This window comes from Tiliqua scincoides, chromosome 6 (genome assembly GCF_035046505.1).
Source record: "Tiliqua scincoides isolate rTilSci1 chromosome 6, rTilSci1.hap2, whole genome shotgun sequence".
Taxonomy (NCBI): domain Eukaryota; kingdom Metazoa; phylum Chordata; class Lepidosauria; order Squamata; family Scincidae; genus Tiliqua; species Tiliqua scincoides.
In genome coordinates, this window is record NC_089826.1 from 47,519,528 (window position 1) to 47,547,003 (window position 27,476).

Here is a 27,476-nt window from a genome sequence, read left to right on the forward strand (position 1 = left end):
TTCAATGTGTATTTTATTTTTAATATATTAGACTTGATGCTACCATGGTATGTGACTGCATTTGCAAAAATGCTACAGATTTGTACTTTTAACAGGTTACTATGTATATGCCTTTAACAATGATAGTCAGTGGGGCTTACTCCCATGACATCACTCCCACGACATCTGGCCATGACATCACTTCCAGGTTAATGACATCACTTCTGGCGGGTCCTGGACAGTTTGTCATTCTAAAAAGTGGGTCCCAGTGCTAAAACATTTGAGAACTACTATAGTAACACATCTCAGTGCGCAGAACTTGATTTTTTGGCAAGCACTGAGAAAATGTGTCACACATTCTGAACTCTTGTATATGGTGCTGGGTGCTTATGAACATCTGATGGTGGGCTGAAAATGAGGACAGCATCAGGAGTTGGTATCGCTGGGGAAGTGCGATTCCAAGACCTTCAGAACGACCACTGGTGATCCTTTAGACCACATTTGTGTCCCTAGCCTTTGAGTGGTGGTCGTAATAATGGTACAATGTATCCTTCAGGGTCCATGCAGGTAGGAAGGGACCCATGGACACCACTTGGCTGAGGGCCTTCTGAAACCTGGAGCTGGCCTTGGATAACAATCGCCACACTCAGAACAATCACCACACTCAGGCTGTCCAAGCAGCCACTGCAAGCCCAGATAGCTATGGAAATAATCCTCAGTGCAGTAGAGTTCCCACCAATGTCTCAATGGCTTTTAGAGTATACACAGTATTTTGATCCAAAACATAAGGCACTATTACAGTTCAGTCAAGGCCTGTTTTCTTAAAGATACAGGCTGATTTTTGTAAGGAACGAAGAGGAAACCACACCACAGTTGTAATAATATTCAGTGTTCTTGGCTCTTAAAGAAAACATAGAGGCTTTGGTTTTGAAGGATGAGCTACTTTGACTCTGCTGCTTCCAGGCAGCAGATGTTCACCTTTCTTTGGGGAAAATCATTCTCTTTTTATCCTGGGGGTCGCTCAGTTATGGAGCAGCAAAGAAGGCCCTAGTGATATTTGAGAGCCGGTGTGGTGTAATCAATGGAGGACTGGACTTAGATCAGGGTTATCTGGTTTCAGATTGTTGCCTATCCTTGAAGTTCACCAAGGGTGTTACCATTTATTTTTTTTAAGTATGGTAATATTTTTATTAGTACCCACTAAAGGACACAAAAGATTACTCTTTTCCCTTTATTTTGGATATACAACACAAGAACTTGGATAAGAGGAACTTTTTTATTTGGGAGATAATTAAAATATGTAAACTTCCCACCTACATTCCAACTTTACCAAGAGGGCTGTACCACATGCCAATCCTGAGCATCATCCAGCTCTCTGTTGTAAGTGATATGTGTGTGATTTCATCCCACTTCAAATGCAAAATGCGTATTAAATACCTGAAGAAATAGATTATGCTAAAATATGTCCAAATGGCAAAGACTGCAGAGCATTCTTTTGAAGGCAAAATATAGGACAAAATTACAAGTCTTATGACTAAACAGCTATGTCCAGCAAACAATTCTCACAATCTGTCTTGGGCTGTTGTTTTTAGAGAATTATATTTGACAGTTGTTTGGTTGTTGTTTCTTTAGGTGCCTGTATGTTATAACTGAGGTAACACAGTTACAATGCAAAGCATGAAGAAATACCTTTGCTAAAAATGTAGTACTTATGTGTGTGTTTTAAAATAACAAAAAAAAAAATGTGTTTTTATTTTCCCAGATATAACTGCAGAGATTTTGTTTTAAACCTATTCCTTATAAAACTGAAGTATATTTCACATTAGCAATACATGTGCAATATGCTAACATTGCAAAAATACAGTATATAAAAATCAAAGCACAGAGACAGAATCTTCTACAGCAAAGCAAGTCCATTAGTTACAACAGTACTATCCATGTGACTTTGTATTACTATTCAAATGGGTCTTGTTAATATTCCAAACACAAGCATTTGCACACTCACTATTTAAATTCAACAAGTGGTTTCTTAGACCCTTATACTAATTCCAACAGAGAGACACAATCTGCATCTCTCCAACATCTGCATCTCATCAGTACAGTTTGCCCTTATCACCAGTAGTTTCAGTTGTGTTTAATTATATTTAATTATATTTATGGTATAAGATAGTACCTGGACAACACATTGAATAATTAGGTATTTTAAAAGGACCGTGTGAATTCAAATCAAATCTTGTGTGCACCAATGACCCCAAAGAAAGGTCCCAGAATGTGATGTCACTTCCGGTTGTGACATCACTTCCGGGACATCATTTTAAGTTCTGCACCAGGCTGCACGTTCAATAGCTACGCCACTGAGCTCAGCAATCTAGAAGTTCAGCGATGACATAATGACAACATTGCCAAACATCCAGAGGCATCATCACAATAAATCACTATGCCTTGCAGCTGCCATGACCCCATCAACAGACAGTGGTGTATTTCTGATGAATGTCAATAAGCCATCAATCCAAGAATGATTCCTTTTAGCATGAAACCATACAAAATTATCTCTAATGCACTCAAGGACAGGGCTGGCCCAAGACTTCCAGATGTGGTGTACCAAATGTGCCCCCCTTACTTGATGTTGTGCCAGCCTCTGTGCCTCCCAATCTCCAATGTTCTAAACTAAACACTCTCCTTCCCTCCACATTTCCTGTTCCTCTCTGTCTCCCTGTTCCTTTTCCAATTCAGGGAGTTGCAAGAGATGGAGGAGCAGTAGAGACAAGAAGATGGACAGACATGTTCACCTTCCACCAATCTGCTGCCTGAAACAACTGCTTCAGTTGGCCTCATAAATGGGCCAGCCCTGCACAAGGGCTTCTCCATTTATTTCTATAGAGAGGGAGCACCATGTGTGCAAACAGATCTATACAAAAATTCTTGTTGAACTGAATGAGGAAGCCAGCATGCCCTATGGATGCATTGCTGGTCTCTGAATAGAGGCAGTCTTCTTTAATGTTGAGAAAACATGCATGCGATCTGCTAAATTCATGGACACTAGAATGACCATCCAAACAGAACTATTGCATCTATGACAAAAAATAAAAGAGGAAAAAGGATAGTTTGGCTTGTGAGAAAAGGTCAAGCTAAAGTACTCATATTTATTATTATGAAAATATTCAGCATTGTTTAAATGTTGGCCTTTCACCCAGGAATTTTAACACATGGTTATTTTTCCCACACACAGATCTTGGATTCCTTGGCTACTCCCTTCAGATTAGTCTGGAGCATAAAGATATATCTGGTCCCATTTACCCATAAATGAAAAGAGGCCCAGGCTAAACAATTAATTAAAAGTAAGTGAATGAAACAATTGTATACAGCTCCTGATTTGCCTGGAAGCTAATACAGAGAAAGTCTTTTTCCCCCCACCTAATTCATTTTTCCCCTGCAATGGAATAAAAATCCCTAGTGTTGCTGCTGTTTGAAAATCAAAGAGATCAATTTAGCTGTCACCCTTGCCCCAGAAGTCAAGGCAAAGCGGAACAATTAATGGCACAAAAATGCCCACGGAGAGTGCTTTTTTTTGGCACAAGTCACAGTAAGGGAAATGGATGCTTGAAACACAGAACCAGATTTATGAATGGGGAAAAGAATGTTTCCTCGCCAGGTATAATAGACCACCTTTACATGAGCTGACTGTTAATTCCCATTTGGTGGGAAAGAGGGAGGGTAAAACAAGGTGGTGATGGGGTTGGGGGAGGGCAGAATAGGGAGGCAGCAGGGTGGGGGGAGGGTGGATTGGGTCTGGGAAGTGGGCAGGTTTGGTAGCAGTGCTGGCCACTGAATCCTAACCCCCTTCTCAGTTCTGATCACATGGTGCAGGTCCATGCTGACCTATGCCAGCTAAAGCAGCCACTAGCCAGATAGCTCACACGGGTCCAAGTAGCCTCCCCACGGAGGCTTACCCCCAGGTAAGGGACCCAGAGGAGTCCTCTGTATCAGCCCCCCATAATAGTCATTATTGTGCTGCTGCATCATTGGGTGGGGGGAATTGATTGGGCTAATAAACATGTAGATTGATCCATGTTTTTTACTTATTGAAAAAGAGTCACAGGAAAAGACAATCTGTTTCAGGATTACAGCAAGGGTGAAGAGAGGCTTTAACCATTTTCCTCTCCTACAGTCCCAAATCTGATCCTTGGGTCCTGTGGCAGCTGTTGCCCCAGGAATGAAGTTCTCATTAATACAAAATGAAACTTTCCTTGCAGGGGAAATAGCTACTGAGGGTGGAGGGTGCAGGTCAGAACTATGGCAGGGTCAAAGGGTTATAACCTCACTCTCTCCACCATGGTCCTGATCAGCATCTTATGTTGCACAAATCAAGCATGATAGGCTTCAATCACAGGCCTCATGTAATGCATAGTTTAGTCCTGAAACTACTTAATAGCCATTCCTACTCCCCAGGCAACCCCAGGAATAGCCCTGGAAACTATTGCCCAGTAATAGGGACCAGGGATCTGTAGCAGAATTCTCAGCACTCCGACAAATGAAATAACTTAGGTCAGACATTATGAAAATTAAGCTGGTATTGTGAAGGTACAAAATTACTGATGAATATTGAGGCTGACCCTGTCTTCTCCAGAGCACTGAAGACACATTTGCTTCTCAATGTGGCTAACCTCCATCCCTCTAAAAAACAAGGAACACTAAAAGTTAAAACATCCAGTGCTTTATAGTTTAAGATAAAGCTCCACTGGTGACACAATATTGATCGTCATGACCCTTTTATTAGCTTTTTTGTCAATGTTCTTAAGAATGTGTTAACTGGATGGAATAATTTCATGTCCCTGTAAGTCACTATCACTCAGCCTCACCTACCTCACAGGGTTGTTGTGAGGACAAAGGGAGGGGAGAAACTATGTATACTACCCTGAGCTCCTTGGAGGAAGGGCTTCTTCGAGGAAGTTCACATAAAATGTGAACAATAAATAAAATAAATATATATTGCAGGATGCTGTCACTGATTGTCTGCACTTGTGTGACGGACTAGCATGTTCAGTTTTTTTGGGTAACAAAAGGAATGTGTAGTCTAGTTTTTATGCGAAAAGGATAGTTGTAAATTCAGGTGAGATTAAACCTTCACATGTGAAGACAAAGAAGATAACGCAGGAGGTAGGGAAGCTAAGAAACTGAAAGAGGCACAGAAGGCTAGGTGCAAAATAAGCAATGGACTAAGAAGGGGAAATCTGAAGGAAGGGTTGCTGTGTCATAGAACTTGAAGTAAAGCAAGGAGAAAACAGAGGCTTTCAGGGGCTAATCAGAGGAAAGACTCAGAAAAATTTTTTTTTAAAGCATGTACAATGAAAAGGGCCTGCTTTACTAAAGGAGGGAAGGCATTCTAGGGAAGCTGAGCAAAGGAAAGGTAACTTGTAAGCCAATCCTGTGCACATCTACTCAGAAGAAAGTTCAATTGTGTTCAATGAGGCCTACTCCCAGGTCAGTATGGTTATGATTGCAGCATAAAAGAGGTGGAACAAAGGAGGCCATGGCCTAAAAGAAAATCAGGGAGTTGAGTAAAAAGTTAGTGGGAGAGACATCTAATTACCAGAAGAATGGCTTTGATCTTTCTACTTTCTACACCTACAACAATATCAACCACACCTATGGTCTATCATTGTTGGAAAGAAAAGTCCCTAAATAAATGCTTCCCCCAAGCAAATATTATTTGCAGGTAGTTGAGGTGCTGCAACCTTTGCTATACTTTTAGGATTCCCCTTCCCAGTAACACTACTAAGACTGCAATCCTATACATACTTCCCTGAAACTAAGTTCAGTTAAAATCAATGGGACTTAGGGCCTAATCCTATCCAAATTTCCAGCACCGGTGCAACCGCAATGCAGCCCCAAGGTAAAGGAGCAAATGTTCCCATACCTTGATGAGGCCTCCAAGACTGCCTCCCTACCACAGGATGCAGTGCGCACCCCGTTTGGCATGGCTGCACCGGCACTGGAAAATTGGATAGAATTGGGCCCTTATTCTCAATAGACATGCATAGGTTTTCACTCCAAGTTTACTCCCAATAAAATCAAACAGATGGTGAATATCCCGCCTTGTCTTGTTGATGTCTTGTTGATTTCCAAAGTGGGAACAAAATTGAACTGATATATGCATTACTTTATAAAGCAAATGAACAACCCAAGTAACACAGAATATTCATTTTAAAATGTTAAATTTGATCATTTGTTCCGATGTGCTTTTGGAATTAAAAGTAGGAATGGAGAGAATCAGTGTTCATAAGATTTGTGTACATGTGTTTATTTAATGATTCAACTCTGTGACCTTTCATTAGAATGAGGCTGTTTTACTCATTCCTTCAATCTCATCAATATCATTGGTTCATTCATTCATTGGTAGTACTTTTGCCCCATGTGCATTAATATAGGTAAGAAGAATTTTGGCCCTCCGTTCTATCACATCAATTAATTTTTCAATTCCTTGGCGACCTCCTTGGCTGTCCCAAAAGATTCTGTCCAGGAACAAAGACTGAAGAAGTTTTTCCCGCAGATGCTGGCTTTTCAGCATCAAGACTGCAGATTCAGGGAACCTAAAAGTGAACATACAAATGAATCCGTTTTGCTATTTTATTAGTCATTTAATAAATTCAAGTTTTAAAACTTTTTTTCATAACATTCTTGCATTCAGCTAAATTATTTGTAGTAGTGAAGTAATTCTGGCCCTAAGTCAGACAGGCTAGCAGAAGTCAGCTTCCCAAAGCAGTTAACCATGCAATCCTCTATATGTCTACTCAAAGGTAAGTTCTATTATATTCCATGAGACTTACTCCCAGGTATGTGTGTATAGGATTGCTGTTGAAGTCAGGTACAGAGTGAAATTGGTAAGGCAAGGGACATTGGAAAGATTTGCAGCAGGTTCAAGAAAGTCTGCTAATAGGAAATCATAGAAAAAAGTAAAGGGCAGGGATCAAACACAGCACAGAGAGATGAAGGTGAAGATTTAGCAAGGCCATTTGGACATTTGACTTTCCAAGGTGCAGATAATCCTGATTCTCTATGAACATACAAAGCCACATTATATTAGACCAGTGTTTCCCAAACTGTGTGTCGGGACCCACTAGGTGGATAGTGAGCCAATTTCAGGTGGGCCTCCATTCATTTCAATATTTGATTTTTAATATATTGGACTTGATGCTACCATGGTATGTGACTGCATTCAGGGAAAGGTTACACATCTATACTTTTAACAGGATACTATGTATATGCTTTTAACGATGATAATAAATGGGATTTACACCTGGGTAAGTGTGGGTAGGATTGCAGTCTAGGATTGTTAAAAATTTTCCTGCTTGATGATGTCACTTCCATCATGACATCACTTCCAGTGGGTCTTGACAGATTCTCATTATAAAAAGTGGGTCCTGATGCGAAATGTTTGAGAACCACTATATTAGGCCAATGGTCCATCAAGGTTAGTATTGCCTTGAAGGTTTCCAAGAGGGAGATGTTCCAGTCCTACCTGAAAATCATAAGAATTAACCTGGGACCTTTTGTATACAAAGCATGTGCTAAAGCACTTTCTTCTCAAAGAGGGATCCAACTCATTTTTTTGTGTACACATATGGCTCATAACCCTGACACCAACATATGAAATAACCCTTAATGTTTCCCAGCTTGAAACATGTCTTATTTATATTCCCATTGTAAAATAACTGAGAAAAGAAGTGGGGATCTGAAAGACAGAATGAAGGAGAAATTACAGGCAGCTCTAAATTAACATGGTCTTAATTTGCATGTTTTTGAAACTGCATGATTTGCAAATTAATACCGGAAGTCTAATTTAAAAATTAGTGTCAACTAGCAGCAAATTAGTTGCTAATGAGCAACTATGGTAGATGCTGGCATCTTCCTAAGGGGGGGTGGGTCAACCCAATCCTATCCACATTTTCTGGGAGAAAGCCTCATTGATTCTAATGAGACTTACTTCTCAGTAGACATGCATAGGATTGTGCCTGTAGTCTCCTCTAAAGCCAGAAGCTAAAAAAGAGACAAAGAAAATGCATTTACAGAGCTTCTGCTTACCACTTTCTCAGTTTCTTACCAGCATCTTTATTCTCCTTATTGCTCTCTCAGCCATTTACATAACCTGAAACATCAGTAGTCACTTCCACTCCCAAAACCTCCCTCTTTAACTTTCCTTCTGTGCCACCTTGGGCAAGCAGAAGTCCACTCATCAGTTTGAGTATTAAATGACTTTTTGCCTGACAAGGACTTATCTCAGCCATTGACATCAGCGGCCTCATTGTCCTAGTAGCTTCGCCCTGTAACTGCCAGTCATAAATACACGTGGGTGTTCAAAGACTATTCTCCTAATCTCTACCAATCACATTGGTTCCTATGGGAAACGTAGTTTCAATTTTCATTTTCAGTATATGTGCTAATTTCCGAAAATGTAACCCCTAAGCAAATCAGGAACTGCCTATATATGGAACTGTGCTTTTTCCAGTATATTGAAAAACTTACTCATTTATGCCTTGCAATATTTTGAAATCTAGATTGTCTTCACTTCTGTCGAAGAAACCTTTATTATCTATAAAAACCAAATGTCTTGGGTCATCCTTTCTCTGAACAATGTGTGTCAAATCAATGTTATCTTGGTCACTGCATTTCAGGCTCAGTTTGTTTTGAACACAGGAATCTTCCTTGCGTGGTTTGAACCCACAACAGTTCTGATCCAAGCGGTGGTAGATCTAGAAAATAAAACACAGATTGGTTACAAAAGTGAAAACATACTGAGATAAGAAAATGACTGCCTTTTAGGATTAGGGAATGAAATCCATGCTATTCAGTCCCATCAGTAAGATCAAATTATGAATAATAATTAACTTATCCTTAGAGATTTAGAGCGCAATCCAAACTGCACTCTATGCCAGCCCAAGTCCCTTGGGCCAGCCTAGGAGGGTCACAAATGTGCCATAAAGCACGTTTGTGCCTCCTCGAGAGGAAGCCAGGCCGGCACTCCTAGAAGTGCCAGCCTGCGGAGGTTGACATAAGCTTCCACGCCAGCTTCCCCTCAGCCGTGTGTGTTGGCCCGTTTGCGCCGACACAAGCGGAAAAGGTGGGGGTGGAGAGGAGGAGAGAGGGAGGCGTTCCTGGGGGGGGGAAGGTGGGTGATGGGTGACCCTGGGGGCGGACGGGCGGTAAGCGGGAGGCAGGGTTGGGATCCAGCAGTTATCCAGCAGGATCCAACTTCAAGCTGCTCCACTCTCCTTGGACTTGTGCCACCTCCAGAGGTGGCACAAGTCAGAATGTGGCATGCACTGCATCCTGCAGTGGGGGGGCAGTCAAGGGGGCTTCCTCAAGGTCAGGTTATGTTTGTTACCTTACCTTGGGGCTGCATTGCAGCTAAGTCAGTGCTGGAAAGTTGGTTAGGATTGTGCTCTAATTCATTACCAATTCATTCCAGACACTATTTCTAAAAAACAGCAATGTATCATGTTTACTGTAAAACTACTACTATGTTTACTCTAGAGGACCCTAAATTTCAAAGGGCGCAATCCAAACCTGCACTGGAGCAGGCAAGCCAGAAGGCTTGTGCTGCATCCAACGCAGGTACGTTGGGTGCAGCAGCTCAGCCATGGGCAAGGGGAAGCTCTTCCCCTTACCTGTGGGTAAGGGCTGCGTGCCCCAATGGGTCTCCTCAGACCTGCGCCACCTCTGGAGGTGGCACAAGTCTGAGGAGAGCGGAACAGCACGAAGTCGCTCCACTCTCCCTGGGGACGGGGGTTGGGATCCGGTATAACTGCTGGGTCCCAGCCCCGCCCCCAGCTCCCCGCATGCCCGCCCCTGGGGCCAGCATAAGGGACTTGGGCCGGCATAAGGCGCACCTTGGATTGTGCCCAAAGTTAATCTATGCAATTGCCCAGAGGAGATTTTTTTTTAATGTGCATTCCACAACAGGGGGAACAAAATCACTGTTTTCACATTAGCACATCAGAAATCATTTAAAGGCTGTTACATTATCATATTAATGCTATTCTGATATGGCTGTTGCTATGTTTAGGATCAATATACATGACTCTCTGCCAAGTATTAAATACTCAGAGGCATACTGAGAATTATTCATCCAGTGACTTTTTTAGGTAAGAAACTAACATTCTGCAATTGTTATATGTTCAATGTGTATAAATAAATTGACCTTATCAACTTGCTCTTGAAAAGAAATGACATAGGGAATGGCATGATTTCCACAGTTTTAAAAATACAGGGAAACTTGAACTGTATTGGAAGTAAATAACATATGCAGAACATATGCAGATGATCTGCTTTTAGGAATGGGTGTAAATTGACCTCACAAACTGTCAGTCTATTCCCCTTAGACACAATTTTCTTACCTGTAAAAGAAAATCAAAGAGTGCCATCTTGGACCATTCATGGTGATGGACATCTGTGCACCCCCACTCAGCTTTGGGCACTCTGCCATTTTGCCAACACTTCTGTTTTAGTTGCTGCTTGTACGCTCCCCAGGTTAATTTCAATGAAGAGTGTGTCTCATTGTCTGTTTCAGCCAATGCAGGATCCCAAAGAATAACAGGGCATGGTTGATCATCTAACATGAAAGGAAAAAATAAAATAAAAAACACCAGACAAAAACATTTGCATCCTTGGGCCATGCACTTAGTTTTTCAATTTAATTTATCTACCTGGGACATTAGATTGGATGTTCTTCAATCCAAGGAATTACAAGTGGAATTCCTGGCCATTCTTAGGCCATTCTACCTCAGTATGCCAGATGTGAAGGAGGGCACCAGGATGCAGGTCTCCTGTTGTCTTGCGTGCTCCCTGAGGCATCTGGTGAGATACAAGAGGCTGGACTAGATGGGCTTTTGGCCTGATCCAGCTGGGCTTTTCTTACGTTCTTAGACATTGTCTAAAATCATAATTCATTTGAAAGATGAAGCTGAAGCTTAAATGCTTTGGTCATCTCATGAGAAGGGAGGACTCTTTAGAAAAGACTCTGATGCTGGGAAAAATTGAAGGCAAAAGGAGAAGGGGATGGCAGAGGATGAGATGGTTAGAGAGTGTCAGAGAGGCAATGAACATGAATTTCATTGAATTCCGACACACACTGGAAGTTAATAGACGGGGGGCCTGGTGTGCTGTGGTCCATGGGGTCATGAAGAGTCGGACATGACTTAACGACTGAACAACAAAATCATAGAGTCAAAGCCATGCATATCTAAACACAACACATGTTTATGAAAAGACCATTGAAAGATTAAAGAATCCAAAACCAGAAATAATTTTACTTCCTTTGGTTCATGTGGTCAAACACCACATCTAAAGCAAACCACCAAAGTCAAGGAAGAATGATGGACACTGTAATCATCTCCAATGTCTGAGAACAACAGCTGCCTTTTTTGCTACAAAAGCAGTATGCTTCAAAGGAACCCCACCACATGAGAAGATTTATTAAAGAGATTAGAAGTGGTTTGGCAGATCAGCACCTGATGTAAATCACTGTAGCTCATTCCATTTCAGTAAAGCAATATTCATTTATGAAACTGTCATCATTTAATGATATACGCATGACTGAGCAGTGAAATCGAGCATCTAAAACCAGATGTATATCCTCATCTTTATTGCTGAAGTTTTTAACAATGTATGATTTTCCAACTATAAGGAAATGCCCTAATGTTTCATAGAATGACTGCATAAAAAGTGTGCGTCTGTATGACTCCCAAAAAGTGAACACACAGCAAGATGGCGCAGGCCATCCCATAGAAAAGCTGACCAAGTTTTTATATGTGGCATGCAGTTGATACATGTGTGTAACATCTGTGCATGGTGTACATTACAGTACTGCTGGTGCTAGGTTACTGGAGACCCTAAAGCAAAGCCCTGTAACCCTTCCCCTGGTGTGTTGAGAGAAAACTTATTGGCTAGAGGAGAGACTGAGAGGAGGGCACTTTTGACCAAGGACTTATGTGGCAGTTCCTCCCTCCACCTCCTCAATGGTCAATGGGAGCGTCTCCTAGGTTCCTCAGTGATGCAGGGTCTTTGGAAGATGTACAGGGGTGCTGGGCATAGCAGAAGCTAAGTCTCTGGAAGCTCAAAAAAGCAGGCGGCAGAGGGAATCCTCAGGCATTCTCTTCTTCTCTCTCTTCTCCATTCCCCAGACATTACAGTAAAGTAAAAAGAGTAGAGCTACAAAGCAGGTCCAGAATAAGGAAGCTAGGAGAAACGCAGCCATAGCTTCCTTGTTTGAGTCCTGCTCTGCTGTTCTACTTCTTCACATAGGAGGTAGACAAAGGTAGACTGTCACAAAAACCCTTGACTTCCGACGAGCGGACTTCCCTCAAATGAGGAGGCTGGTTAGAAGGAGGTTGAAAGGGAAGGTAAAAAGAGTCCAGTCTCTACAGAGAGCATGGAGGTTGCTCAAATCAACAGTAATAGAGGCCCAGTGAAAGTGTATACCGCAGAAGGGCTCGACTTAGTTCAGGAGGGTGCCCGCATGGCTAACCAGCCAAGTTAGAGAGGCCGTAAAGGGCAAGGAAGCTTCCTTCTGTAAATGGAAGTCTTGCCCTAATGAGGAGAATAAAAAGGAACATAAACTGTGGCAAAAGAAATGTAAGAAGATGATACGGGAGGCCAAGAGAGACTATGAAGAACGCATGGCCAGCAGCATTAAGGGGAATAATAAAAACTTCTTCAAATATGTTAGAAGCAGGAAACCCGCCAGAGAAGCGGTTGGCCCTCTGGATGGTGAGGGAGGGAAAGGGGAAATAAAAGGAGACTTAGAGATGGCCAAGAAATTGAATGAGTTTTTTGCATCTGTCTTCACGGCAGAAGACCTCGGGCAGATACCGCTGCCCAAACGACCCCTCCTGACCAAGGAATTAAGTCAGATAGAGGTTAAAAGATAAGATGTTTCAGACCACATTGATAAATTAAAGATCAATAAGCCACCCTGATGGCATCCACCCTAGAGTTATTAAGGAATTGAAGAATGAAGTTGCTGATCTCTTGACTAAAATATGCAACTAGTCCCTCAAAACAGCCACAGTGCCAGAGGATTGGAGGACAGCAAATGCCACACCGATCTTTAAAAAGGGAAAGAGGGGGGACCCAGGAAACTATAGGCCAGTCAGCCTAACATCTATACCAGGTAAGATGGTGGAATGCCTCATCAAAGATAGAATCTCAAAACACATAGACGAACAAGCCTTGCTGAGGGAGAATCAGTATGGCTTCTGTAAGGGTAGGTCTTGCCTCACAAACCTTTTAGAATTCTTTGAAAAGGTCAACAGGAATGTGGATGTGGAGAAGCCATGGACATTATATATCTGGACTTTCAGAAGGCGTTCGACATGGTCCCTCACCAAAGGCTACTGAAAAAACTCCAGTCAGAGAATTAGAGGACAGGTCCTCTCCTGGATTGAGACCTGGTTGAAGACCAGGAAACAGAGAGTGAGTGTCAATGGGCAATTTTCACAATGGAGAGAGGTGAACAGTGGTGTGCCCCAAGGATCTGTCCTGGGAATGGTGCTTTTCAACCTCTTCATAAATACCTGGAGATAGGGTTGAGCAGTGAGGTGGCTAAGTTTGCAGACGACACCAAACTTTTCCGAGTGGTGAAGACCAGAAGTGATTGTGAAGAGCTCCAGAAGGATCTCTCCAAACTGGCAGAATGGGCAGCAAAATGGCAGATGCGTTTCAATGTAAGTAAGTTTAAAGTCATGCACATTGGGGCAAAAAATCAAAACTTCACATATAGGCTGATGGGTTCTGAGCTGTCTGTGACAGATCAAAAGAGAGATCTTGGGGTGGTGGAGGACAAGTTGATGAAAGTGTTGACCCAATGTGCGGCGGCAGTAAAGAAGGCCAATTCTATGTTTGGGATCATTAGGAAGGGTATTGAGAACACAACGGCTAATATTATAATGCCGTTGTACAAATTGATGGTAAGGCCACACCTGGAGTATTGTGTCCAGTTCTGGTTGCTGCATCTCAAAAAGGATAGAGTGGAAATGGAAAAGGTGCAAAAGAGGGCAACTAAGATGATTGCTGGGCTGGGGCAACTTCCTTTTGAGGAAAGGCTACAGCGTTTGGGCTTCTTCAGCCTAAAAAAGAGATGCCTGAGGGGGGACATAATTGAGACATACAAAATTATGCAGGAGATGGACAGAGTGGATAGGGAGATGCTTTTTACGCTCTCACAAAACACCAGAACCAGGGGACATCCACTAAAATTGAGTGTTGGGAGAGTTAGGACAGACAAAAGAAAATATTTCTTTACTCAGCATGTGGTTGGTCTGTGGAACTCCTTGCCACAGGATGTGGTGACAGCATCTGGCCTGGATGCCTTATTTCTGGAGGAAAAATCCATTATGGGTTACAAGCCATGATGTGTATGCGCAACCTCCTGATTTTAGAAATGGGTTATGTCAGAATGCCAGATGCAAGGGAGGGCACCAGGATGAGGTCTCTTGTTATCTGGTGTGCTCCCTGGGGCATTTGGTGGGCCGCTGTGAGATACAGGAAGCTGAACTAGATGGGCCTATGGCCTGATCCAGTGGGGCTGTTCTTATGTTCTTATGTTCTTAAAGGAGGAAGAAGAGGTACAGAGACAAATGAAGACAGTAGCATTGCTCCAATGGGGGTGGCATGGTAAGTACAGCAGGTGCTGCAACACACTGTGCAAGCTGCCCCTCCCACTTGCTATTGGAGCCATTGGGGCAGTAAAGGCAATGTACATGTGCTCAGAGAGCCAGCCCCCCCGGCTATGCTACTGCATGGAGATAAGGTGAGGCAGCCATGGGGTGGCCAGTCGGTTCAGGCCTATGCCCAACCACCACTTGTAGTAGGGGCTTCACCTTTCCTCGTGGGTAGGCCAATCCTGTGTCTCACTGCACAGTGTCATGTGTCTGTGCTTCTAGAAATTAAGTACAGTTGTGATAAAGGCCTGCTTGGATTCTCGTTTTTTCCCTGCAACTAGACACAACGTGAAGCTTTTCCCACTGCTGTACTGTATCTTCATGCTATGATAAGGTGACCCTTTGGAATATCTGAATACCAGAGCATGGAAATGGTGGCAACTTTAGTGACTGCTCATTCTGTTTTTCCCCTTTTCCTATCAGTTACAGGCATGTGACTTTCTGATTCCTGTCCCCAACAAAACGTGTCCATTTTTGTTCTATAAAGGCAGGGACCATATGTGAAGCCCTTCCTGTTTGCTTTACTTCCAGCTTCCTCCCATGAGTGCATGATTAAGAGAGTGATAGATAGAGAAGAAGAGAACTCTTGTTTTTAACAGATATGAAAATTTGCTGTTAGGAAAGAACAAAATAGAATTAAACACAGGAAATGTGTTTGATTCACAGGAAACAGATACTGTATAGGGAAAAAAAAATCAATCTAAATCAGTGCTCCACCAAAACAGACTTCATTGAAATGAATAAACCTTGTCCAGAGAAAAGCCGCAAGGATTGTGCTGGAAAGTGTTTAGTATCACATTGTGATATAAATGGAAAGGGCTTGAGAGTTATCTCTTCTAACCTCCTGCCCTAAGGGACGGTCTATCCCTAAATTAATCTCCAGCCACACTGCACATTAATTTCCTACTGATAACTCACATCTAAATTACAGAATGCCTCAAATAAATGGCTAGAGTGAAAAAAAAAAATCTCACATTAGAAATAGTTAAAGGAGATGTCTAGTAAAATGATAGTCGCCATCATCAACACAAACACACATACACACACACCAGGGCCAAGGTGAATAAGACCCACAACAACAAAATTGAGTAAATATTATAATCAGTTCCATCCTGAGTTCAAAACTAAACACATTCAAACGATCTCCCCAAGAAGACATTTTCCTGGCTTGCAAGCATAAGCCGCCGCCGCCACCCCATTATGACCCCCTCTCCTAGTCAAGAAATCATTCTCCCAGATTCTTAAAGCAGCCAACATTGCAAATGGAGGACAGAGGGAAGAGTTTGCTCAACTGTTTGGTTTCTGGAGATAAAGGAGAGTAAGAGGAAAGCCTGTTGCTGCAGTCATGAGAGTGATGCAACCTGGAAACGTAGCCCAGCGGTTCCCAAATAGCATCCTGATGCCCTGGGGCATTGTGGGATGGCTGCCGCCCAGTAGGAAAACTGTGCCGTGCTGCTCCAAACAGTGGTTGGAAGCTTTGCGCAGTGGATAGAGCTCCAGCTCATGTTTTTCGTGTTCTAGGAAAAGCCCTTCCACCTGCTGTGGCCCCCTTACTACTGTTTGAAGCGGCATTTCAGGCCTCCAAACCCAGAAGTAATTGGCAATGATGCCACCACCAGTCACTTCCAGGAGCCGCACACTGCATTCAAAGTGCAAGGAGGCATCATGGGACCCAACAGTTTGGAAACCGCTGCCTTAGCCCCATCTTTTCATGAATGCTATACATCATCAATCAGTGGCCAAATTATGCCACTGATTTAGCACAGGGAGGCCTGTCCTATAGTTCCATCCTTTCAACCAGGCATCAGGGATTGGTGAAATTGGGTATTGCTGAAGACCCCACCTGGCCAGGCCATCTCCTGAACACACATTACCAGAGACAACAGTAACACCCAATGTCACGGCACCTAATCCAGAGTTTTGCTCCAAAGCCCCAACAATCTGATGACAATATTGCTTTTCACACCCCATCAGTAATACTAAGCCGCTTATTCATCAGAAGGAAGCCTTCCTCTGCCCTTGTTGGGCCCTAGATTGGGTGAGATTGTTGGGTGAGATAAAACTAAGCCCTGAAATTTCTGAGGTGGGATCTGGTGAAGTCACAACACTGCCAACCTGTGAAAAATTGGGGGGAGCAAATCTTCTACCAGGAAAGTCAAAGCCCCTTCAAAGCCCAGCTGTGAAGGGTGGAGCCTAATGGTAAGAAGGCAAAGCTGAACAGCAGCCTCCAAATAGCCTGAGATTGACCTTTACGTCTGTTGACCTGAGAAAAGCAAAAGTTGCAGAAATAAGGTCATTTTCAACAAACTAGCAACCCTAAGGCCTTGTCCTACAGGTTGCTAAGTAGGGCATGTTCTCTTTCAGCTAATCTCAGCAGTGGCGGTCCCAATGCTGCCTGGGGCCATGACCACAAATTGCCACACCCCCACTAGCTGGGCAGCTGCCCCCTCACCAGTCGCGCCAACCGCCTCCCTTCTGAGAGCCAGAGAGGCCACATGCGGCCTCCCTGACCAGTAGTGGACTTCCTCGGCCCCATGCCCCAGGGCAACAATTTGTGATGGCGCCCTCCACAGGATGCTGCCACCCCTTGCATGCAAATCCACTCCCCCCCCCCACTTACCTGGCGCACACACTGCCTCGCACAATTCCAGGACGTGTCGGGGAAACCTCCTGAAGGTTCCCCAACGCTTTAAACTGTGTTTCTGGCAAACTGGAAGAACAGTTTCCAATCCTGTCAGGAGCCTCAGAGAGGTTTCTGCGGGGTCCTAAAGGTGCGCATGGCACTGCACCCAGGGCATATGCCCCATCAAATGAATGGGTCCGCTACTGTCCCTGACCCTGAGAAGGCCTTCTAAGGCCTTCGGAGAGCCTAAAAATGTCACTTCCAGTTTCTCAGGGAAGGCCTCCGGGCAGGAGACAGCCAGCGTGACCATGGGGGGGGGGCAGCATAGCTGGGAGGCTCTGCCTTCCAGATATGCCATCTGGGATCACTTGACCCCCTGGAACCCCCCCCCCAGGTATGCCATTGAATCTCAGTGGTAGCTTAGGAACCATGGAGCCAAGGAAAGGTCCTTGAGAGGCAGTATTATTATTATTATTATTATTATTATTATTATTATTATTATTATTAATTTGTACCCCGCCTTTTTGCCCAACAGGCATTTTCATCATTATTATCATTAACATAAAAAGAAGCACATAAAACAGACAACAAAAGCAGAGTCAGCAGATAATTGCTTTTTGTCTCAGTCATTGGTCTGGTGATGAACAACATCATCAGTAAAATCCAAGCTATTTTTACTTATATGGTTCCCATCTCCATAGCAACATAGAACCTCGCCTACACTAATGTACCCTCCAGATTGTTAATATTAGAATTGCAGGTTTAGAAGATTTGTCTAGCTGGAAATTGTTGGGGAAAAATAACTTTAGAGAATTCTCGGCTGGTTTTCATAACTGCCCTAATGATTGGGTTCTCAGAGTCATGCTCTCATCCATGGGTTGAGTCACCTGAATTAAAACACAGAACTTATTAAACATAGATAATAAGATCTCCAAGGAATTTAGAACTAAAGCTGCTTTCTCAGAAGATTAATGTATGCACCTGCAAAGAGTGGCAATATACCCAGGACAAGGCAAGGTAAAGAGGCAGGATCAACAGAAGCCCTATTCTGTTTCCAAAATTCCCACTGAAGAGTTGTTTTCTCAAAGTTGCTTGTCTGAGACTATAAGGATTGCTATGCTGGATCAGAGTAAGGGCCAAATCCTATCCAATTTTCTAGTGCTGGTATAGCTGTGCCAATGGGGCGTGCACTGCATCCTCTGGTGGGGAGGCAGTCACAGAGGCCTCCCCAAGGTATGGGAACATTTGTTCCCTTACCCTGGGGCTGCATTGTGGCTGCGCCAATGCTGGAAAGTTGGATAGGATTGGACCCTAAAACTCCATCTAGTTCAGACTTTGTATCCATCAGTGATCTGTTAGATGCTCCCTAGGAATATCATGAGGAGCGCATTGTGCTATACAATAACTGCAGTAGTTCTCAGTCCTCCCTGTCAAGCTCATCCCTTGAAAAACTGTGAAACAAATTGCTTGCCCCTTGCTTGTCAAGCTGTACCTTCTGAAATTACCTGTTCTCTCCAACCATTAAAGAATCCTGTTCTCCATTGCATGTGGTCATTTTATGAGAAACTTAGTAGAACATAGAAAGTCACTTTCTACTGAGACAATCAGGGCCCACCCAGACCTCACAGTGCCTGAATCCGCATGCTCATGCACCACCTCAAGCCCCCAGTGCTACCTCTGAGCATGCCTGCACGCGCTCCATTTTTTTATTTACCTGAAGCATGATCTGCAGCCTGCCTGGTCCACTCAGCTTCTGTCTGAAAGTGATGCAGTTTCCCCGCATGCACTGGACCCAGACAGCTGCAGATAGTGCTCCTGGTAAGTTAACTAAAGGGAAGTGTGTGTGTGGGGGGGTGGGGGAGGTGTATGCTTCAAATTGCTGGTCCCTGCCTACTCAGTGCTTCATAGCTCTGCTACTGAGCTACCATCCCATCTCCATTCCCATCTCCTGTGCAGACAACTAAGCTACCTCTAGGATGATAGTGCTTGAACCACTGTGAGTTAAATGCTCCAAAGGCAAAACAGGATATGAATCCAGTTCTCTAGCCACTGAAGAGTTAATACCACTTGAGAGAAAATCATAAGCTACTGGAGTGTGTGACTCATATTCTGGAAGCAGCAAAAGGAAAGAAGAAATTTTTGCATAGTGAAGGAAAAAAGGCAGCCGAAATTGGTACTATAAATCAAGACTCCAAAATTAGAGAGGTAAATACATGAGGATATCTTGAACTAGTCGTACACAGAATGTGAGCCAGTGTGATGAAAAGAGTCCACTGTCTATGTCAGGGGTGTCAAACTTAAGGCCCGGTGGCCTGATGCGGCCAGGGGAAGCTTTTTATCTGGCCCTCAGGCTCTCAGCTGCTGAGCAGTGCTGAGGTATTACTGCTATAAGGGCAGCCCACATAAAAATTGGGCTCTCCGATATCTTGGAATATTTGTGTATTTTCTTTTGTCATTTGCAGCTAATGAGTTCCTAAGTGAGAAAAAGTGCTTATTTTTTGTTATGACCTGTTTAATGACATCATTTCCTGCCTAATGACATCACTTCCGGCCCTCAGCAGGCACTGTGAATGCTGTTTGGCTCTTGGTATGAGACGAGTTTGACACCCGGTCTATGTATAATTGAGGTTAATTAAGCTTGATTTGTCACAATACATGGCTGGAGGTTGGTAAGAGGTACAGTCCTGGCTTAAACAGAACAGCACAGGCTCAAATTCTTGACAACAGAATTGCTCTTATTTATTTCTGCTTCACTTTAAAAGCAATACCAAATCAGAAGGGAAGTTCGAGCAGGGAAGAAAGCATAATTTTTCTATGTGTGTGTGAATGTCAATATCAGGACATGTAGGAGGACATCCATAACTGTAGATGTCACCTTGAGATTGCACTGCCTCATAAACAAACTAGGCTCTCCAGTGGATTTGTATCTACAACAATATTACTTTGCCTTCCGGTCATTTTGTCAAATACTAGGATACGGGAGCAAGCTGTGAACAAAACTGCGGAATCTGATAAAGGGACCACAATAAAGCCAAACGAATCTATTTTCTCATTGTACTCTAACCAAACATTAATCATTTGGATGAGGTGCAATTTTAAGTGTTCTGGAAAGAGCAGCATAAATGCGCTGCTTGCCTTTTTATTTTTTTAAAAGTTTATCAGCATGTGGAGACCGCTAGAGTAACACAGTCAAGGGAATCAGTGGAGCTTCCTTTTCTGTCTGTGCCAAGTTCCCAGTCTCTGTTGGTACAAGGCCAATTATGGAGTTAGCAAACACAATGAGATGCAAAATCAAGCACTCTTTTACATTGCATATTCCAGATGAAAGCAACTCTGAATTGGAGCTTGGTCCTCCACTAGTGCCGTAGACTGAATACAAGTCAAGGGCAAATACAAGGGCTCAAATTCTGCTTTTTATGGAAGATTCACAGACCGATTCAACCAAAATCCCCATGTGGTGATTCAGCAACACCAGCATAGGCTATGCCGCATCCTGCAGGGGATTTTTGGCTGCTCCAAGTTCTCAGGGTAAGAGGGCATTTGTCCCCTTGCACGAAGGTAAGCCCCAACAGCCATAATGGGTCAATATTGCTGACACAAGTCTATGTTGATCTCTTTTTTTGAATCAGGCCTGGGAGGCTTTGGGATTCAACATGCACCAGTGCTGCTGATCCTGCCGCTCTACCTGATGAGTGAATGAGTGAGAGCCCAATCCTACCCCACCCCAGTCCAAGCAGCCGCGCCAGAAAGGCTCATGCTGTATCCAGTGGGGGGGGGGGGATTAACAGAGGGGAAAGGAGATTATTTCCCCTTACCCCTCCATAAGCCTCTGATGCTGCAATGGGTCTCCACAAAACCATGTCAGCTCTATAACAGGTGCAAGCCCAAGGAGAAGACGGGGTGGAAAGGTTTGAAAAAGAGGGGATAGGATCCGACGCAGGCCATTGCCACCAGATCTAACCCCCTCCTGCCACCTCCCAGCCCCCTGTTTTTCCCCCTCCCTATCCCATTCTGCCCTTCTCCTACCTCCCATCTCCATCTCCTACCAAGCCATGTTATATGTTATTTTAATATATATATATATATATATATATATATATATATATATATATATATATATATATATATATATATATATAATATAAATATATTAAAATAATATATTTTAGTATGTATTAAAATGTGGGCCCAGAGCTGGGCTTTCCCCCACAGCCTCCAGTAGCCTGGAGCTAGCAGAGGCAGTCTTTCTTGCCCATACCACATGGCAAACTTCTTTAAATTTAGGGGAGCTTAAAAGCAGATTGTAAATTGGCTTGGTGGCCTATCATTTCAACAAAACATGTTTCATTTAAGCAAAAATGAAAAATCCCACTGGGCATGGGACTAGAGCCAGATTTAAGAGTTGTGTTTTAAACACGTTTTGTAGTAGTACATATTCCTTCTAAGGGCACAGTCCTATCATGCACTGGAACAGGCAAGCTAAGAGGCTTGCACTGTATCCAGCACAGGATAGGGAGCAGAAGCAGCTCAGCCAGAGGCAAGGGGAAACATTTCCCCTTAACTCCGGATAAGAGCCGCTGGCCCCTATGGGTCTTCTTGGACATGCTCCACCTCTTGAAATGGCGCAAGACCAATGAGAGCAGAGCGACTTGAAGCCACTCTCTTCTCCCCAGGAAAGTGAGTTGGAATCCGGCATAACTGCTGGATCCCAGCCCCATCTCCGGCTCCCCATCCACCTACCCCCAGGGCTGCCCACCGTCCACTCTCCCCCCACCCAGGAACACCTCCCTCCCACCTCCTCCCCACCTCCCCCTACCTACCTTTGCTGCTTGCATTGGCGAGGAAGCCGCCATGGAGACTGGATTCAGCCTCCGTGTGTCAGCGCATCTCCATGCGCCAATGCAGCTTCCTCCTGAGGAGGTGCAAATGTGTCTTATGGCACCTTTGCAATACTCCTGGGCTGGTACAAGGGACTTGCGCCGGTTCAACTCATTTTCAGGATTGCGCCCTAAATTACTCATGGTTGTCTTGGTTTAGTCCTTGCAAACACAGCAAGGTGAGGATTTATACACTTAAGGCAGGTTTATCTCCCTCCTGGTTTGTTCATTTTCCAGCCCCCCTCATACTTTGAATGAAGAGTCTTCCGCTCAGTCAGCATCACATGTGATCCCACAGACAAAAGCAGCACTGATGTTACAAATTATGTGTTATTTGTTTTGCATATCAGAACTACGGAAGGCATCCCTCTTGCAGTTCCCATGCTTTTCTGAATTCTGATCTGTCAACAGTCATGAATTTTAAGACAAAAACTGTCAGGAAACGGCTTTCCTTTCTAATCATGAAGCCCCTGTCACTGAACAATGTGAATTAATTCTGTGATTTAAAAAGTTTCCTCCACTCACTTAGGCCATGGCAAATGGAGAGCATTTTGTTCACATGTCATCTGTGAAAGGACGCCAGACAGGAGGGAGGGGAAAGGCAGCACAAGCTAAAGTTGTTTTAAATTAGGTTCTTAGTGCATCTCTGCAAAAGGTTGCCACAAAATGAATGACAGCTTTGAGAAGCTTATTTTGTGAGATGTTAACATGGCAGTACATTTGTCTTTTTACATCACATCAGTACTGAAGGGTACTAAAAGGAAAGCTTCATGCTGAGATGTCAGCCCCAAAGTCATATTTCAAATTCATTTTGGGTAAGAGTGTGGTGGGGGGCATATCTGGATGAAAAGATGTTAATAAGCACAGTACATTCACCAGAGTCCAGTTGTGGATGCAATTATTGACTAATGAATGTTTCTCTTGGAGGTTAATTTTCAGAATATTTGCTTCCCGGTCTATCTTTAAAATGTTTATACTGCTTTTCCATCACAGACATATGAGTCTGATATCCAGAGGTGAATGAATGCGAATTTTAGTTTGCTTGTAATACAATATTTTCCAGCCCATTTTCACCACCATGGTCTTTATCATACCAATCTGTGTAGTCAATGACAGATCAGAGATGTACAGGGAAGTTCTCCTGCAAAAGCCCCAGTGGAAATGGTAAGAGCATTGTAAGGGCTCCGAAACATTACAGTGAGGCTAGTTCTGGATGGATTATACCCAAAGCGACTATGATTATTAGTGGCTAAAATTGGAGATTTGATCCAGAACATTTCCAGGGAAAGCCATGTGCTATGACTGTCCCACATTCTGAACTCTTCCGTAGCTAAGAAACAGCCTGACAGAAAGAATCAAAATGAAAGCTGGTTATTTTTTTCGCATCACCTAGCAACAATTCCCCATCTTTGGGAAGACACCAATTACAGGGAAGGAGAAAACAAGGATGGCTGGATTTCTCATACATCTTTTCTGACTATCTGAAATAATACGCAGGCTGAAAGCAACTATTGCTAAGGTTAGGCTAAGAGCAATCCAGAAGGGGGCCTGTGGTCTATATCTGTGCAGCCACAACACTCTGGGTCTCTGATGCTGAACTACCTCATGTCTTCTGACAGCTCTGCTGCAATAAACTCCTTTCCCTAAAAATAACATATGTATAACATGTTTTCCATACTTTGGTAGCCTGAATAACTCTCTAAAGCAAACAAGGAATCGCATTACTACTTCTGGAGATCTGTTCACATTGTCATACTCAGGGAAGACTTACAAAGCGTTGAGAAACTGGCGACTACTGCTCTATCTATAGCTACATCTATATCTATCTATATCTTTATATATATTCTGCAGTCTGCTGCTCACAGATTTTTTTGCTTCACAGTTCCTTAATTTTTTTTTTAAGTATATATAATCCAGTAGATTTTGTGCTAGGAATTGCACAAAATTGCTATGACAGGAATAAATCACTAACAGAAATAGCAAACTATTTCTGTAGTGGTTCATTAAAATGCACAGCAACCATTTCTGACTATGATTTGTGACTAATATTTCTGCTGAAGCCACAGTTTAACACAACCATGATGTCTGAGAGGTATATAGCAAACTGCATTTATCTGAGTCTAATTTTAATTTCATTCTGGGATTTAGAAAAGTGCATAATTTAGAGTGTGCATAATTTAAGGACGCTCGAAGATCAATGCATAGCAGCCATAGCATGTTTTGTTGCACTAGGGCAAGAAGCCTGTTGATTCCTATGTTTCATTGTTCACATTCAGGGGATTTTGCCAGAATAACGTTTAAAGCTCTCTGATTATTGATAGTGGGAGTCCTGGCTAGATTTTTAAAAAAATGACTGATTATTCTTTAATCTAACTATGGGAGAAAATTCCAGCACTATGTAGCCGTGATAACATTTTAAAATAGAATAAAAACTAGCCACCTCAAAAGAGGAGGGGGAAAAAATAACATATGAAGTGCCTGTTAAATCAGCCTAAAAGGTCTGAAATAGACTCACCCAGCGCAACTGGAATTAGGATGCAAATAAGCAGGTACTACTGGGCCACAACCACCATTAATTTTACTGGCTTGTAGCCCTGACCCCTTGAAAAAGCTGAATGGAGACAATAGAAGATTGCACCCGTGGCGTAGTTAATGAGCGTGTAGCCCAGTGCCAAGCTCAAAATGTTGCCCTGGGGGTGATGTCACAACCAGAAGTGACGTTACACCCAGGCTTTTAAAAAAGTGAAAATTGGGACGAACCCACCTCCTCCCCCCAGCAGCTTGCCGCCCACTTGCTCTGCTGTCTCCCCTCAGTCAGTGGCATAACTACGGCATCTATCTGCTACCTGGAGTCAAAGAAGATTTGTAGCCCCCCCCCCACCAGACACAATCAAATTTAAATAAATAAATAAATAAAAAGTGTGCCCCTGATTGGTTCAAGACACTGCTGTGGTGAAGAGGGATGGGGCACCACTTGAAAAAGTGCCTTTTTACCCAATTAGCAGGGGTAACTATATTATGATACATGGAAATGAGAACTGATTCATATTAACACCTTATTGGTTTCGTGATGTATCATGATAACAAATCATTGCAGTATGTCAATAACATAATAACATGTCAATGGCTCTTAGAACAGTCCCATGGGTCAGATTGGAGTTAAGAAAATCTGCTTTTTGTTCCATAAGGCAGTTGTGTTTTCATTTTCTGGTTAATTGGCCATAACTTTTGACAGAATACAGATATTCCAGCATAGTTTGTTTCATTGCATTCTGCATTAACTTACCTTTCCAATGTTATATAACATGATGGTATTATTCATACATACCAAGATTTTCACAATTTTGGTCACTAGTGTCAAGCTCAGCTTGTTGCCCCCCTAAAGCTTGATACCCAGTGCAACTGCTACCCCCTGCACCTCCTTAGCTATGCCACAGCTGTAGCCTCTGGTGGCACATACCCACTGATGGCAGCAGGGATGTGTGGTGGGTAGGGAGGCATGTGAAGCAGAGCCGCCCCACTAGAGTCCTTTGAAAAGTGCCACTGCCATGTGAGGTGTGCAAGCACTCACAATCCACACTCTGGACAGCAGTCATTCTCTGGCGCATAACATTTCATGGTAGAGAAAAGCCAACAGGGTCACTTGTGCAAAGCTTTGCATGACCTGTTAAGTCTAGGCTGCAATCCTAACCACACTTTCCTGAGAGTAAGCCCCATTGAACAAAATAGGACTTACTTCTGAGTAAACCTGGTTAGGATTGTGCCCTTAGTCTCATAATGACAATTTCCAAGAGCTGCCACACAAGTTTGTGTCTGTCATAAATTTGTGCAGCTTTACATTCTCTGTAAATAATACTTAAGCAAATTATTGTCTCTGCTCCATAGAAATCAGCCTACAATCACCAGTGCAGTCTCTTCTACTCTTAGGTTTTCCTAACAATACATGGTTATTGATAAGTTCTGAAGAAACTATATCCTTCAGAACAGACAAATTGAGCCAGTAACCTGAAATCATTTGTATGCTAAGGAATTTTTTTACAACTCTACTCTGGAGCATATTGACACTGCATTTATTTCCAGTCATGTGGAAAAATTACAGAACTCACTACAGGTGGTGAAAACACCCTAGTTATACTGTGCATTGTGTGAATCAATTACCTTGGACAAATTCTGATTTTCTGCTTATTGCGGGTAAGGTCCGGTTGAGCCCCAGGATCCTATCCATATGGAAGGCAAACACTTCACTCATGTCAAGAGGTCTCTTCATGAGGCCACAGTGCCCTTGGCTACAAACAGCTTCTTTGGTTGACCTCTTAATGGCTGTAGTCCTCCCAAATACCAGAAGTACACCATGTTGAGAAGGTGCCTCTTGGATGTTGTCTATCTCAGAATCTGCCAGAAGACGCATACTTAAGACATCCTCTCTGCTCAGCCAAGATGGTGGATGCTCACTGTACATCCTGATATTGCTCTCCTGAGTACTGGGTTGAACTTTTGCATCTCTAACAGCCACTGCAGATCTCCAGCGCCTCTTACCCTTTGAGGGCACTGCTTGCTCTTTGAACTGGTACTGATTTGATTTCCCAGGAACTGCTGCTGCCCATCTCGTACTCATGAAGTTGCTAGTCCTATGAAATGACTTCTGAACCAAGAGCTTCTCCTGGCCAGTGACAACTGCTGGATTGTTATTTCCATAGCGTAAGGGATCTGCTTGTTTCTTCCTTCTCTTGGGTTTCACAGTGCCTCGAATGTTGGCCGGTTTGCTGCGCTTAGACCGCAAGGTGATGTACACCACGTTGGGCAGTGCCGAGGTGCCATTCATTCCCATCTGGGGTCTTTCTGAGTCAGGAAAAGACAAGGTGCCATCCAATGGGATTTCAAGGAATGGGGTCTGGATAGCATCTTGGAGGTTCCTGGAATTTGCTTTTGGAAGTCCCACTCTGTGCTGTGGTAGAACATGACCTACTTGGCTAACAAGAAACCCCAGGTAAATCACACAGGCTGCACCCACTAGCAAATTTCTTCTGTTCCTTAGGCACCTTCCACTCCAGAGTCTCAGCAAACGGGGTGTACACAAAGAGCAAATGAACCAGTTTATAATTTGGCATGTCTGATCCAGGAAGCTCATTTCTCCAGTGAATCAACATGATGAAAGCAGTTTAAAGAATTCAGTGGTTGCCAGTTAGGATGATGATGCATGCCTTCTAGATTGCCAGATTTCTCCTCCTCCTTTGCCACTTCTCTGTGTGTGTGTGTGTGTGTGTGTGGCTGTGTGTGTGT

General features: G+C 43.3%; 1 protein-coding gene across 1 annotated transcript; it reads right to left on the bottom strand.

The window, feature by feature from the left end:
* Window positions 1–1,241: 1,241 nt before the first annotated feature.
* GASK1B (golgi associated kinase 1B) lies at window positions 1,242–27,476 on the bottom strand. The gene is made up of 4 exons (XM_066632806.1): window positions 26,355–27,476; window positions 10,374–10,588; window positions 8,503–8,729; window positions 1,242–6,569 (listed from the first exon to the last, which is right to left on the bottom strand). Exons 1-4 carry the CDS (start codon window positions 27,322–27,324, stop codon window positions 6,362–6,364), a joined length of 1,620 nt encoding a protein of 539 aa, XP_066488903.1. The 5' UTR covers window positions 27,325–27,476; the 3' UTR covers window positions 1,242–6,361.